At 53.4% G+C, this 12,247-nt stretch overlaps 7 protein-coding genes across 7 annotated transcripts; 4 read left to right on the top strand and 3 right to left on the bottom strand.

Annotated features, from left to right (window-relative positions):
* Positions 1-2,375: 2,375 nt before the first annotated feature.
* Positions 2,376-3,730, top strand: N7532_012132 (uncharacterized protein; the record flags this gene model as incomplete). Its single annotated transcript, XM_056624623.1, has 3 exons — positions 2,376-2,689; positions 2,762-3,133; positions 3,448-3,730. Coding segments are annotated over 3 exons (687 nt in total). The 3' UTR covers positions 3,449-3,730.
* Positions 3,731-4,445: 715 nt separating this feature from the next.
* On the bottom strand, positions 4,446-5,924 carry N7532_012131 (Amino acid transporter transmembrane; the record flags this gene model as incomplete). Its single annotated transcript, XM_056624622.1, has 2 exons — positions 4,446-4,505; positions 4,566-5,924. 2 exons carry the CDS (start codon positions 5,922-5,924, stop codon positions 4,446-4,448), a joined length of 1,419 nt encoding a protein of 472 aa, XP_056469610.1.
* Positions 5,925-6,417: 493 nt separating this feature from the next.
* N7532_012130 (uncharacterized protein) lies at positions 6,418-6,618 on the top strand (the record flags this gene model as incomplete). Its single annotated transcript, XM_056624621.1, has 1 exon — positions 6,418-6,618. The coding sequence occupies one exon, from the start codon at positions 6,418-6,420 to the stop codon at positions 6,616-6,618; it is 201 nt and encodes a 66-aa protein (XP_056469609.1).
* Positions 6,619-7,038: 420 nt separating this feature from the next.
* N7532_012129 (uncharacterized protein) lies at positions 7,039-7,864 on the bottom strand (the record flags this gene model as incomplete). The annotated part of the gene is made up of 2 exons (XM_056624620.1): positions 7,039-7,614; positions 7,838-7,864. 2 exons carry the CDS (start codon positions 7,862-7,864, stop codon positions 7,039-7,041), a joined length of 603 nt encoding a protein of 200 aa, XP_056469608.1.
* Positions 7,865-8,487: 623 nt separating this feature from the next.
* N7532_012128 (aminotransferase) lies at positions 8,488-9,993 on the bottom strand (the record flags this gene model as incomplete). Its single annotated transcript, XM_056624619.1, has 4 exons — positions 8,488-8,603; positions 8,823-9,065; positions 9,141-9,621; positions 9,688-9,993. The coding sequence occupies 4 exons, from the start codon at positions 9,991-9,993 to the stop codon at positions 8,488-8,490; spliced, it is 1,146 nt and encodes a 381-aa protein (XP_056469607.1).
* An 89-nt stretch (positions 9,994-10,082) lies between these two features.
* Positions 10,083-10,556, top strand: N7532_012127 (uncharacterized protein; the record flags this gene model as incomplete). The annotated part of the gene is made up of 1 exon (XM_056624618.1): positions 10,083-10,556. One exon carries the CDS (start codon positions 10,083-10,085, stop codon positions 10,554-10,556), a length of 474 nt encoding a protein of 157 aa, XP_056469606.1.
* Positions 10,557-10,622: 66 nt separating this feature from the next.
* On the top strand, positions 10,623-11,606 carry N7532_012126 (dihydrodipicolinate synthase family protein; the record flags this gene model as incomplete). Its single annotated transcript, XM_056624617.1, has 1 exon — positions 10,623-11,606. The coding sequence occupies one exon, from the start codon at positions 10,623-10,625 to the stop codon at positions 11,604-11,606; it is 984 nt and encodes a 327-aa protein (XP_056469605.1).
* Positions 11,607-12,247: the final 641 nt, after the last annotated feature.

Below are 12,247 nucleotides of genomic sequence, written 5' to 3'. Positions count from 1 at the left end.
CCTGTGGATCTCTCTGGCAATTGATGTCTGGAGTCGCATACTCAGATACCCAGCGCTGCATTGTTGCTGCAAGAAACGATGATTTCACCCGCGGCGAAATTTTTGCAGCTTCGGTAAATTATCATCGATCATCATCCCACAATCGACATCAATCTCTCGCCACCCATGTCTCGGGCGGCGATGCCGCAGTTACAGTAAACCCTGAAGCGAGAGGCTCCACCTCGCTCGCGGTCCACTTTAAATCAGAGTCAAGGCCTATCATCGGGCGCGAGCTATGAAAACCCTCCCCATTGAAATCAGGTTTCGCCCCGCTTTCCGGGCCGATGCCCTAAATTGTTAAGCCATCTCCGTATCCACCCTAATATTATGACCTGTAGCGTAAGTCTCACCACATACATAGGTACAACAACATATCCTACAGCACTAGTACTGGACTCCGCATGTTGTAATCTCCGGATCTACTGCAGACGCGGTGAGCCCGCCCGGTCTCCATGAAGTTACCTAAGTCTTTCACAACCTTGGACCTTTTGGAAGTGCTCTTAGCTGTTGCTGTATCTTGTTGGTCCTGAGAGAATCTCGATGCTATTTGCATTCTGCCGTAGATTTTGTCGGATGACAGATTACAACCCGGGTTGCAGCCTGCAGTTCACCGTCACATTATCGATCGAACACCAGAGGACATTATGGTGTAGTCAAATACGTAGGCTGCACCCTACAGCATCAATTACAATGAGCAAAATATATGATTTTGCTTCGCACGTATTGCTCCCTCGCCAGCGTTTCAATGGTTACTAATAACAAGGATTGTAAATTCGACTACTCGTTCTATCGATGCATTAATCTTACCACTTCTCGATGTCTATTTTTGGAATTCAGCGCCTTTCGAAATTAACCCAATGTACATATTATTAAAAAAAAAAAAAAGAAAAAGGTGTGAGCTCATTAATGAGGCCCCAGACACCTTGAGAGGCCGACATGGATGCGCTACGACTGAATGAATCTAGACCTCAGGAATTAAATGTATTTATGGTGAGTGCATCGGCCTTTAAAGTCAATTAAACAGACCTTTACGGTTTGCTGAAAGAAAGGTGAGATATGATATACATATATATTTTTGAGTCTAGCGCAAAACGTAGCAAGAACCTTGGAATGAGCGCAAGCTTGCACTATTGTTATTACAGTGTTGAGTCCACTGGATGCCATTGATGCGTGAATATGTCGGTGAGGATCAAGGCGGAATTCTCACTTTGGCGCAGCCTAACCAAGTCGTTTCGGAACCTTACTAACTAATTACAGGAATACGAATAGGAAACTGCCAGTTTTAGGCTGCAATGTAGGCATTGAATTTGCCTTTGCAATAATCACAGATACCTATGATAAAACATTGAGAGATGAAAGGTCAATTATAAGGCCTACCCCGCAATTGTCGCCAGAATCATCGTTCCAGGAGCATTTACAGGGACGGGCTTGATTTCATCGAGACATGAGGGAAATAATTGTCCTTTTCGCTCATAATTATAGAGCCAGTTGCAGTTTTGAAACGCTCTGTCTTATCTAATATTAGGTTGACTGCCACATATTCTCGAAATATCAGCATTGCGTATCTTTCGTAGGTTTCTGGGTTTCCATATTTTGGGAAACCAAAGCCAATGCAATTACCAATCCCAACAGTTCATTGTAATCACTTGTAAGTAGAAGCTTGAGCCATGACATCTCTTGAGAGCGCCGACTCATTTATGGCTATCCCATTGCCCAGCCCAGGAGTGGTGTCGAATATCTACATCCAGAGCAACCTTGGAATGAGTCATCCAAATTTCCAGGCGTATCTTTGAAGCTATGAAAGTTCCGAAAGATGCTTTTGGAGGGCAAGAGTCCTCTTTTGCTGGCGTTCTCGAGGGTCAAAGCCCCCTGAAAACCTAAATGTGATATCGCAGAAAACGCTTTGGGTTGGAATGAAAGCGCTCAATTGTCGTAACCCGTGCGGATCAACTATTCCATGCGCGCAGCCTTTGATAAACCCTACCTTTGTCCCGAACGGAAGCATTGACCCCCGCTTACCTGGGGAAAGTTTATCTTTGGTTGTCATTTCCGAATTAGGCAGCTTCAGGGAGGGGTTATCAGGTTTAAAATGCGGTGGTTTCCGTTTCCAAGATATGCCAGTTTCTATCTTATAATCGGAAGCACTTAGTCCCCTCGATCTCTACTGTGATGCCAGACGTTGAAGATAATTTCCATCCCGCCATTTCGGCAGATAGAAATCGAAATAAAACGACCCACTGCGCACTCGCTGATGCGGAAGAGTACTATGAGCCACCACATGGACATCGCGTGGCTGGTCTTTTGACCATCCCAGCCTATCGCGCCCCCATCACAAAATGTGTCATCATTGCATTGCATTTGTTCACCTTCTTGTGGTAGGCATGTTTAATGTGCTGTCTGCCCTCGGAGGTGGAGGTCAGGTTGATCCGACTACCAGCAACAATGCAAATACCATCCTATATAGTCTTTTTTGTGCCATGTCCCTGGCGGGTTCGTTTTGTAACTTCTTCGGTCCCAAGATCACATTAGCGAGCGGCGGAGTCGGCTTCTCACTTCTGTCGGCTTCCTACTGGAGCTATAATCACAACAAGGAGGAGGGCTTCGTGTACTTTGGAGGCGCTATATGTGGGATCGCGGCTGCATTCCTCTGGTAAGTTCCACCGTTGCTTCTAATCATGGCTACTTTCCTTGAAATTGATTTCAGCTACTCATGCCGTTCTAGGACCGCAGAAGGGTCAATGATCATGTCGTTACCACTTGAAAAAGACAAAGACAAATATATTGGGGTCTTCTATGGACTGTCCTATTTTGGCACCGTCATTGGCGCTATCATCCGGGCCGTGGAAACCTGGGCCACAACTACAGCAGGCAGTGTAAATGATGGCACATATATTGCTCTGTTCATCTTGATGCTCATGGGCAGTGTGGTCGCCCGTTTTGTTTCCAACCCGGAAAAAGTTATTCGCACTGATGGCACGCGGGTTGTCATTCCTCGTCAAACCACATTCAACCAGGAGCTGAAGAACGTCGCTCTTGCCATCAAAAGGGAACCTTATATCATTCTTTTCTTTCCTTACAGCATGGCTAGTCTCTAGTATATCCCTTACCAAAGCAATGACTTCAACGCCTACTTCTTTGACCTGCGCACAAGAGCCTTTGGTATTCTTTGGTTTGACTTCGGCCAATTCGTCATGGCAGTTGCCACTGGAATAGCTCTCGACCTCGAAGTCTTTGGTGGAAGACGGCGTAGGGCTTCTTTGGCTGGACATTCCTGTTCACCCTGATTAATGCCGTCTGTATTGGGTGTGTTTCCCCAGCCCGACTTTCCCATCGCAGGAATTCTCCAGCTTTGATCGACGTGTATGACCCACGGGCTGCAGGTTACATTGCTCTTTATACATTTTACAGGGTGGTTGATGGAGCCGGGCAAACGTTTGCCTGGTGGATCATGGGGACTCTCTCTAATGATCCCCTCCTGTTGTCCATCTACTCAGCATTCTATAAGGTATTTGGTGCGATGGGTGCTGCGATCGTCTTCAACCTCGACGTTCGTGGAATCAGCTACCAGACAATGTTTGGCAGTTACTGGGGCCTCCTTTCTGGATCCATGATTCTTGTATTGGTGCTTATATACAAGCGCGTGAAGTTCACCCTCGTCGTGTCTGAGAGCGCGGACGCGGAGATGAAATAATTCCAGCAGCCAGGTATTGTTAGGTCGGAATAGAATTTGTGAAATGAGGCGGCTGCAACTTCACATTCGCAAATCGGAACTTAAATATTAGTATTCTTGAGTAGGGGCAGGATAAATCCGTTCACAATGTGGAGAGTTTGGAGATATCCTCGGTTGTGCGGTAACCTTCCGTTCCCTGGAGCCGGGCGTGAGTTGGCCGGGTGTGGGGGAACGACAAGGCATTAGCCGAGTTGATCCGAATTTCAATTAGTGTTGTTGTTAATGAAACTCTGGCAGTCAAGCAATCAAGCGTTGCGTGGGGTCCAGTGTCTTATGGAGCTTCAACAGTAATATAGCCGTTGCTCAATGTCTCGGTGCTTCTCGCTTGGTTCTCTTCAACACCAAGGGATATCACGACCTTAGCCATACTCATTGGATGCTTCATGCTTACATGGCTATTTGGCACTTGTGATGGGCAGTAACGCATCCTCTTTACTGGTGACGGTGTAGCTATAAGAGATTCCATCCCTCATGCAGAAAGAAACACATGAGGCTTGATATGCAATAGGTATATTTACAGAGCCACGCGGCTAAGTGACCAGGGAGATCGTTCATTTGAACTGTACAAGGCAGCCTTGATCACGCGCTGCGTTGGGAAAGGGCAGGCCTATGTCCAGTCTGGACCTTCCCAAGAAGCGATCAGGAAATAGCCAAGGCGTAAAGGCCGTAATTTCGTTTAGGAAGGAGCCGCGCAGGTGAAAACGCCTCGCACAGAGCCCGTTCTATACTTGTCGATCTGTTGAGGAGCAATTATTAATCTGCGTCAAAGCCAACCGGAGTGTGGGATCAAGCTTACAATATCGTCAATACTGGAGTAGGTACCAGCCACCAGAATCACCAACCCGATGATCAGAATGAACCCGTTGATCACTGTGAGCAATAGGTTCTTCGGCTCCATTATACCGCCCTTGCGGATCAGCATGAACCACATCAGGGCCGGGAAGTAAAATGTGAAGCCCGAGATAAACAGGGCGGAGGAGATCGACAACAAGTCATTGAAGAAGGGAATCACTTCCGCAATGACAAAGGCAATGATGGTGGCCCCAGTAATCACAGCCAGCCAGGTGATCCAACCCATCTTGGTATTGATAAAGCGAATGGGAGAGTTGGCGAAGATGCGACCATGGACGAGGCGCCCCAAGACGACCGTGTTGATTGATCCACTGATGAAAATGACAGGGAGGGCAACACCGTAGGCGACGCGGCTGAGGGTGGCGCCAGCGGAAGTCAGGGCTGGGCTCGATACATCCTGGCCCACGAACGCATAGATAAGTGCACCGGTAATGGTATAGACAACGATCTCAGTGATGCCAAGCGCCCAGATTGATTTGACGAAATCCTTGGGCGTGTGCATCTCATCCATAAATGAGAACTGGCACATCGCAAAGCTATAGGCAAAGATGATGTTGGACACAGCGATAAAGGCCTCGGTAAAGGTCAAGTCTGCCTTAGGCCACGCTGACCAGGGGACTGCAGCCAGTCCTCCCGGCTGGCTTTGAGCATCCACACCCGTTCCAATGATTGTAATGCCAATAGCGATGATGATGGATGCAAAGTCAACATAACCCAGAATGGCCACTTCTGTGAAACTGGGCGGGACAGCCAGGGCAAGCAGGATAATAGCAGAGACGACGGCAAAGATAACGGAGCAAATATCACTACCCGTGATGTTCATGAATGCGATCGTGCCCGTCAGGCAGTGCGAGCCAGTCAAGAAGATAAGCTGCAGGACCAACATCATGTTGATCAGCTCGTAGCCGAAGCGACCCCACATCAGACGACCAGCGTCGGCATAGTTGGCGACCTGGGGAAAGGCTAGTTTGACCTGGCCGACAATGTAACTGGTATAGATGGCGACCAGGCCCAAGCCCACGCAGCAGATGGTGCCGGCGACCATGCCCAGGTAGGCAAAAGTCTGGGGGATGGATAGACTACCCAGGGCGATGGCTTCGACAATCAGCACGATGGTGAGGCGCTTCCAGCCCAGACGGTTGTACTTCTGGATTCCGTGGTCGTAGATATGACGCTCGGCCTCGCTCATCTCGCCCACCATGTCGGCCTCGAAGGGCGGCGGCGCGACATAGGCCTTTTCGCCTTCAGAGTCTGACAGCCCCTTGGGGCCATAGCCGTTGTCAGAGTTATCCTCGTAGCCCATGATGTCGGGAACTGCGACGGAAATGGGAGGGGACGAGGGGGGAAGAAGCGCAGAAGGTCAGGATGAGCAGGGAGGAGAAAACACGGCGTGAGAAGAGGACCGAAGCGTCGACGGTCGCCGACCAAGCAGGGACGGCAGGGTCATAAGAGGCCATTGGCACTTTGCCTCCTAATGCGGCCCTGGCCCTCAGTGCTTGCCCCGGTGTGCACCTCATTAGCATTGGTCCACACGTGGAGTACGACGCTGCTCCACTGCCAGGGGGCGTTGGGGCCAACGGGAAGGCCGGATGCAGCGATGTCGGGTCCACCGAAAGGGCCTGGAGGGCCCGTGGAAGGCCCGTAGACGACTGTCGTGCGGGACGACCCAAGATATGCGATAAGAAGGTTTCGGTTGTTAGGTAAAAGAAATGCCAGCCGGGTTTAGTCCTGGGGGGCAGCGCTGCAGAGGCCCCAGTGTGCCCCAGCCTGCCCCAGCCGGTGACCCCGTGGAGAGAATGCGGGGAGTTTCGAGGGTTCCGCTGCGTGCGCCGGGGGAGGGCAAGGACGAGGTGAAGGGTCGCGATGTGATCGTTCGACAAGCTTTGCCAACGGGCGGCCCTCAGCCACCCGCGGCAATCCCTGTTCGCACATCGCGACAGATCCAATCGGCAGCACACGGCTGGCGCAGCAAGTTCCGACTTCGAACCTTCGACTAGGCCAAGCGGCGGGAGATAACATCACGTGATGATAATGCCGAGTGGGTCTGGGCCCAGTTCTTTTATGTCACGTGACATGTGAGATAGGGGGTGGGGGGATGGCGTTTCAGCTCGAGTCTAAACGGGCTGATTAACAAGATAAACAACGCATCCAACGCCACTCCATTACTAAATTCACTTCTGTGTACACCAATGTCGAGCAGGACGGCGAGACCCAGCGCACACCCACGACGATAGAGTTGCCAATCCCCGGCCGATCGCCGTTTCTCCTGCTAATTATCCGCCGGTTGGGGTACCCTCCGTTGGAGTCACCCAAGCCACTTATCTGCAATTACCTTCCCCTTGCGGCAGGGAGCGGCCTGCCCAACCGGCCCTCCCTCGACATTGGCAGCCTCCCACACTCTGTCCCACTCCTCTCCGTCACAAACACGATGACCCCGTCAGGATCCTCATGGTATATGCCGGCCGCAGCCCCGCCCGCTCTACATTACGCGCACTCCCGTCGCCGACACGGGTGATGCTCGTCACCAGCCCCAGCCCCCGGCGCTGGGCCTCTGCCAGCCGCGCCCGTATCAGCGCAGTCTGGATGTCTTTTCCCCGGTGGGCCGGCACCGTGCTGTCCAGATAGAGATGCGCCACGCCGAACCCCAAACCTTCGTCCACAGCGCCCTCCATACTCGCCATCGCCGCCGTGCGGGCGATCTCCTCGCCCACTTGCGCGACATATAACGTGGTGTCGGGGCGTCGTGTCGCAATCTCCGCCAGTACCCCTAACAGCTCGCGCGACCTCCCATTCGACGAAAATCCCGCAATGGATGCGGCCACAAACTGCCTCATCTCATGGGGCTGCGCAGGCCGGACAGTCACCCCAGGCATATGATGTTGCTGGGGTCCAGTCTGGTCCGGTTGCACAGAAGACGCCTGCAGGGCACACCAATACGTAACGAGGGTGCCTCGGTCCGTGTATCCTCGCGACATCAGCAGGTCCAGCGCCGCCTGTGATGCGAATGGTCCCAGATGAATCTCTGGTGGCAATCCGCCGGCCGCGAAGAATCCCTCCAGCTCGTGCACGACAGCCTCCTCAATCCCTGCCGCGTTCCCACAGCCGGCCGCGCGGTTGAGTTTGCCCTGGAAAATGGGACCGGGTGCGGATGGCCATCCCACCCGTGGGAACCCAGTAAATGGCAACGTCGTCGTCGGGGTACAACTCGCGGCACACCTCGGCTTGGCGGCGAAGGTGCGCCATCTCGGAGTGTTCGCAGCTGGTGCTCGACGAGATCAGCGTCGATCCAGCACTGAGGTGCTACCATCGGTAGATGATCGAGCCTGCTGGTGTTCGTGGCTCGCGGTCTGGATTTGACTGCAATTCGGCTTCGTCTGGGGTGAACAGTTTAGTTGAATTGGCCAGTGTAGACGAGCGACGTCGATGGAATGTGACGTTGGCTCACTGTAGTGAAATCTGTAGGGCCTCATGCTTCGTAGACTCATTCTTATCTGACTTGAAGTTGTGACTCACACGCCAGGACTGGCGCTATTCCAGATCGTGAATGGTTAAGGTACATGCAATTGCGGTGCCTACAAGTACGACTGCGGCACGCTCAATGTGCATGGAAGCTACGGCCTTGGGAGTAGCAGAAAAGTCCAGCTCCACAAGATCTCATCGTTACGATAATATAATAGTGTTTGATTCGCTTCACTGTTGTCTAAGTCGCAGTCAGAGAGCTCTATTGTTGTTGCCTTCGCATAGTTCATGTTGCAAAGTGCTTTGGTCGCATATATATCTCCACGGCACCGGCTAGCATTCATCATATCCTAAGGCACTAATATTCACACCATAGTGTGTGACCAGGCTACTCCCAAACGCCCATGTCATGATTCCGCTCGCAAGACCTCGGCGATAGATCGCGCCACGTATTCGACATTGCCCTCGTTCAAGCCTGCGATGGAGATGCGGGAATTATCGGCCATGTACACGTGATATTGTTCTGTCGTAACGAAATTAGCATGGCCGTTGCCGCTTGTCCCCGGAATCAGATTGAAAATGCTCACCTCGCAGTTTCACCACTACCTCTGGCGACAATCCAAGGAATCCAAACATTCCTGACTGCCGAATGAGATGGTCCCATGATCCCGGCGCTCCTGTTTCCACCGATCAGTACTTTGATCTTTCACCAATCAACTCTCTAATTGCTTGCAAGACCTACCGAATGTGTTCAGATGGTTGTATAGGGCCGTCCTCATGGAGCGGATCCGATCACTCATGGTCACCATGTCCGCATACCACATCTGCTTTAGTTCATCCGATCCCAAAACCCGGCTTGCAATTTTGGCGCCAAATCCTGGCGGGTTGGACACTTCCGATCGTTGCAGCATCTCCAGCATGGACTGTGTATTTGTCGCAGTCTCGGTGGTGTTTGTGGCGAGCAAGAAGCAGCCAACCCGCTCGCCTGGTCCGAGATCTCCTGGTCAGTTATCTCGGTTCCTTCCAAATCCACAGTTTACTCTCGTGGTACAATACTTACCATAAAGACCCATATTCTTCGCAAATGACACGCACACCCCGGCCTCCATGCCCATCTCACCAATGAACAGGCGAATGGGATAGGCATCCTCATCAAGGTTGCCCGAGTTGAATCCGAGATAGGCGGCATCAAAGAGCGGGAAGAGCTGGCGCTCCTTCATACGCCGAGCGATCTCCCGCCATTGTTCCTTACTGGGGTCGCAGCCGGTTGGGTTGTGGGCGCAGGCGTGGAGGATGACGACCGAATTCGGCTCCGCCTGGTCCAACATGGCGAAGTAAGATTGCAGATCCAGGTCTCTCGTCTCATGGTCATAGTACTTAAAGCTGTCACAGGGGAAGCCTAGCGAGCCAAAGACCTGGTGGTGGTTCGACCAGGTGGGCGAGGGGATATAGACCTTGGGCGGCCGGTCGTGACAGGCGCGCAGGAGTAGCCCTGCGAGGTGAAGAGAGCCGGTGCCGGACAGACTTTGGCAGGTGGCCACCTACGCTACCGAATTAGCCATGGATCCTTGATCGCGGATGATGGACCGGACGGAATTCTGCCTTACGCGGGATCGCTGCACCGTGAACAAGTCCGAGCCCAAGACCAGCTTGGCCGTCGCCTCTCGGAAATCTGCCAGTCCGAGAATGGGGAGATATTCGTGGTTCAATCCGCGCGCCAGTAATGTTTCCCGGGCTTTGTTTACTGACGGGAGCACCCACGGATGACCGTGGGCATCGCGATACGTCCCTTGGCCCAGGTTCACCTTCTGCGGGCAGGTGTCGGCCAGGTATTGGGCCGTGAGAGCGAATATGGCATCCGGTGGAATGAAACGAGCCTGGTCAAACCAGGAGGAATTCGAACTGGTGGTCATTATGCGTACTCGGCACTGCAATAGAGACAGAGAGAGGAAAAAGCAGGGAGAGAGAGACTGAAAATAGGGAATTGATTGCTGTAATCCTAATGAATGCTAATGGCTATGGAGGGGCCAGAGTCTTGAAGCTGCGTCAGGCCGGGCCACAGCCCGACACTCGGCAGGCCGTCCGCGCGGTTGTGATGCGCGTGCTGGAGACATGCGGGGGGAAGAGGGGAGATCCTAGCTATCCTTTTGGGCAAGTACACCAAGAGGGGTGGTATCACGTGACTGTAACACGTGACACCTTTCGGTCTGCGTGGGGCTCAAGTGTGGTCGCAACCAATCTTCGCGCGTCCGTCGGATGTGCTCCGAGCAGCGGCCCCCACGCCGATCGGCTGCGCGCGCCGACAGTCGCGCTTCGACGACCACGACGCACTCGGGACGCCGACCCGACCTTCCCAGGACCTGGCGATGAGCAACCCCTCAGTGCGCGCACGCGCGGGGACGAGGCGCATAGAAAGACCGCGCTGTCCCGTCCTTCATTTGCTCTCCAACTTCCCTGTATCACCGCACCCGCTTGATTCGACCCCGTCAGCCCCCGAGTATCATCCAGACGATATCCTATACAGATTCTCAGATTAGACATCATGGGCTCCCAAACCGTCTCGTCGCAACCCCACGTCCCCCCGGCGGGCGTTTGGTGCCCCGCAGTCAGCTTCTTTCACCACGAATCCGACTCGCTCGATCTCGATGCCCAGGCGAAATACTTCGCCTACCTGTCGCGCACCGGGCTCGCGGGCCTGGTCATCCTGGGCACCAACTCCGAGGCCTTCCTCTTGACCCGCGAAGAGCGTGCCCAGCTCATCGCCACCGCGCGTGCCGCCGTCGGTCCTGACTTCCCGCTCATGGCCGGCGTGGGAGCGCACTCTACCAAGCAAACCCTCGAACTGGCCAACGATGCGGCGGCGGCCGGTGCCAACTACCTGCTCGTGCTTCCCCCGGCCTACTTTGGCAAGGCCACCAACATGAACGTCGTGAAGCGGTTCTTCTCCGAAGTCGCCGCGAAGGCGTCGCTGCCCGTGGTGCTGTATAACTTCCCTGGCGTGTGCAACGGCGTCGATATGGACTCCGAGACCATTGCCGCCATCACGCGCGAATCCGCTGCCCAGCGTAATGGCCCCTCCAACGTGGTGGGTGTCAAGCTGACCTGCGGCTCTGTGGGCAAGATCACCCGCCTCGCGGCCACTTTCTCCTCCGAGGAGTTCGCAACCTTTGGTGGCCAGTCCGACTTCCTCATTGGCGGTCTCGCCGCCGGCAGCGCCGGGTGCATCGCCGCATTCGCCAATGTCTTCCCCAAGACATCCTCCAAGGTGTATGCCTTGTACCAGAAGGGCCAGCTGGACGAAGCCCGCAAGCTCCAGGGCCAGGCGGCGCTGGCGGAAAGCCCCATCAAGAGTGGAATCGCTTCTACCAAGTTTGCCGTGGCAACATACACGGCTCCGCTGGCGGGCATCCAGGGCGCCGAAGAGAAGCTGCAGCCCCGACACCCCTATGAGCCGGTGGGCGAGCCGTCAAAGAAGGCCATCCGGGAAGTGATGGCAGAGGTGGGCGCGATTGAGAAGAGTCTGTAGGAGTCGGCGGGAGACCTACAGCAGACTGATGAAAACCTGTTATGAATTGCATTATAGATTTGAACACAGCTAATGAGCGAGCATTCGTGCCCTCAGTTCCACACATATGCGTCTCAATCTCTGCCAGTATACATGTAATTCGCAGCCTACATACTACTAGCAATAGCTCAGGCATGGACGGACCCTCGGAGCAGCACCGTAGAGAAACGCGGGGGCCAAATATCAAGTCAGCACTAATGCTGGGGCGGTATACAAGGTCATCGTGAGCGACTCCATCAGACCAAATCAGCCGTGGTGCAGCGATCCAGGAGCCATCGTTGACGATTCTTCTATATCACTGGTAGTGTAGTAGTAGTAGTAGTAGTAGTAGTAGTAGTAGTAGTAGTAGTAGTAGTAGTAGTAGTAGTAGTAGTAGTAGTAGTAGTAGTAGCAGTAACAAGTATCGACCCTTCAAGTAGTCCAAGGTCACTGCATGAATCTTTCGAGCGCATACATCATTCCAGCACAGGCCATCCGATCACCGATTATTACCATACATGGTGTTTGATGCATGTTGGCCCCTTCTGATCATATCATCGCCCCACTGGGGCTGTTGGCGGGTGGGGGTTTCCCGATGGAATCGGAGAATAGCAATCGCTCCA

This window comes from Penicillium argentinense (assembly GCF_028826775.1).
Source record: "Penicillium argentinense strain IBT 30761 chromosome Unknown utg000011l_segment0_segment0, whole genome shotgun sequence".
Lineage (NCBI taxonomy): Eukaryota > Fungi > Ascomycota > Eurotiomycetes > Eurotiales > Aspergillaceae > Penicillium > Penicillium argentinense.
Note: the sequence above shows the minus strand (reverse complement) of the source record. Positions and strands in the feature narration are given on the sequence as shown.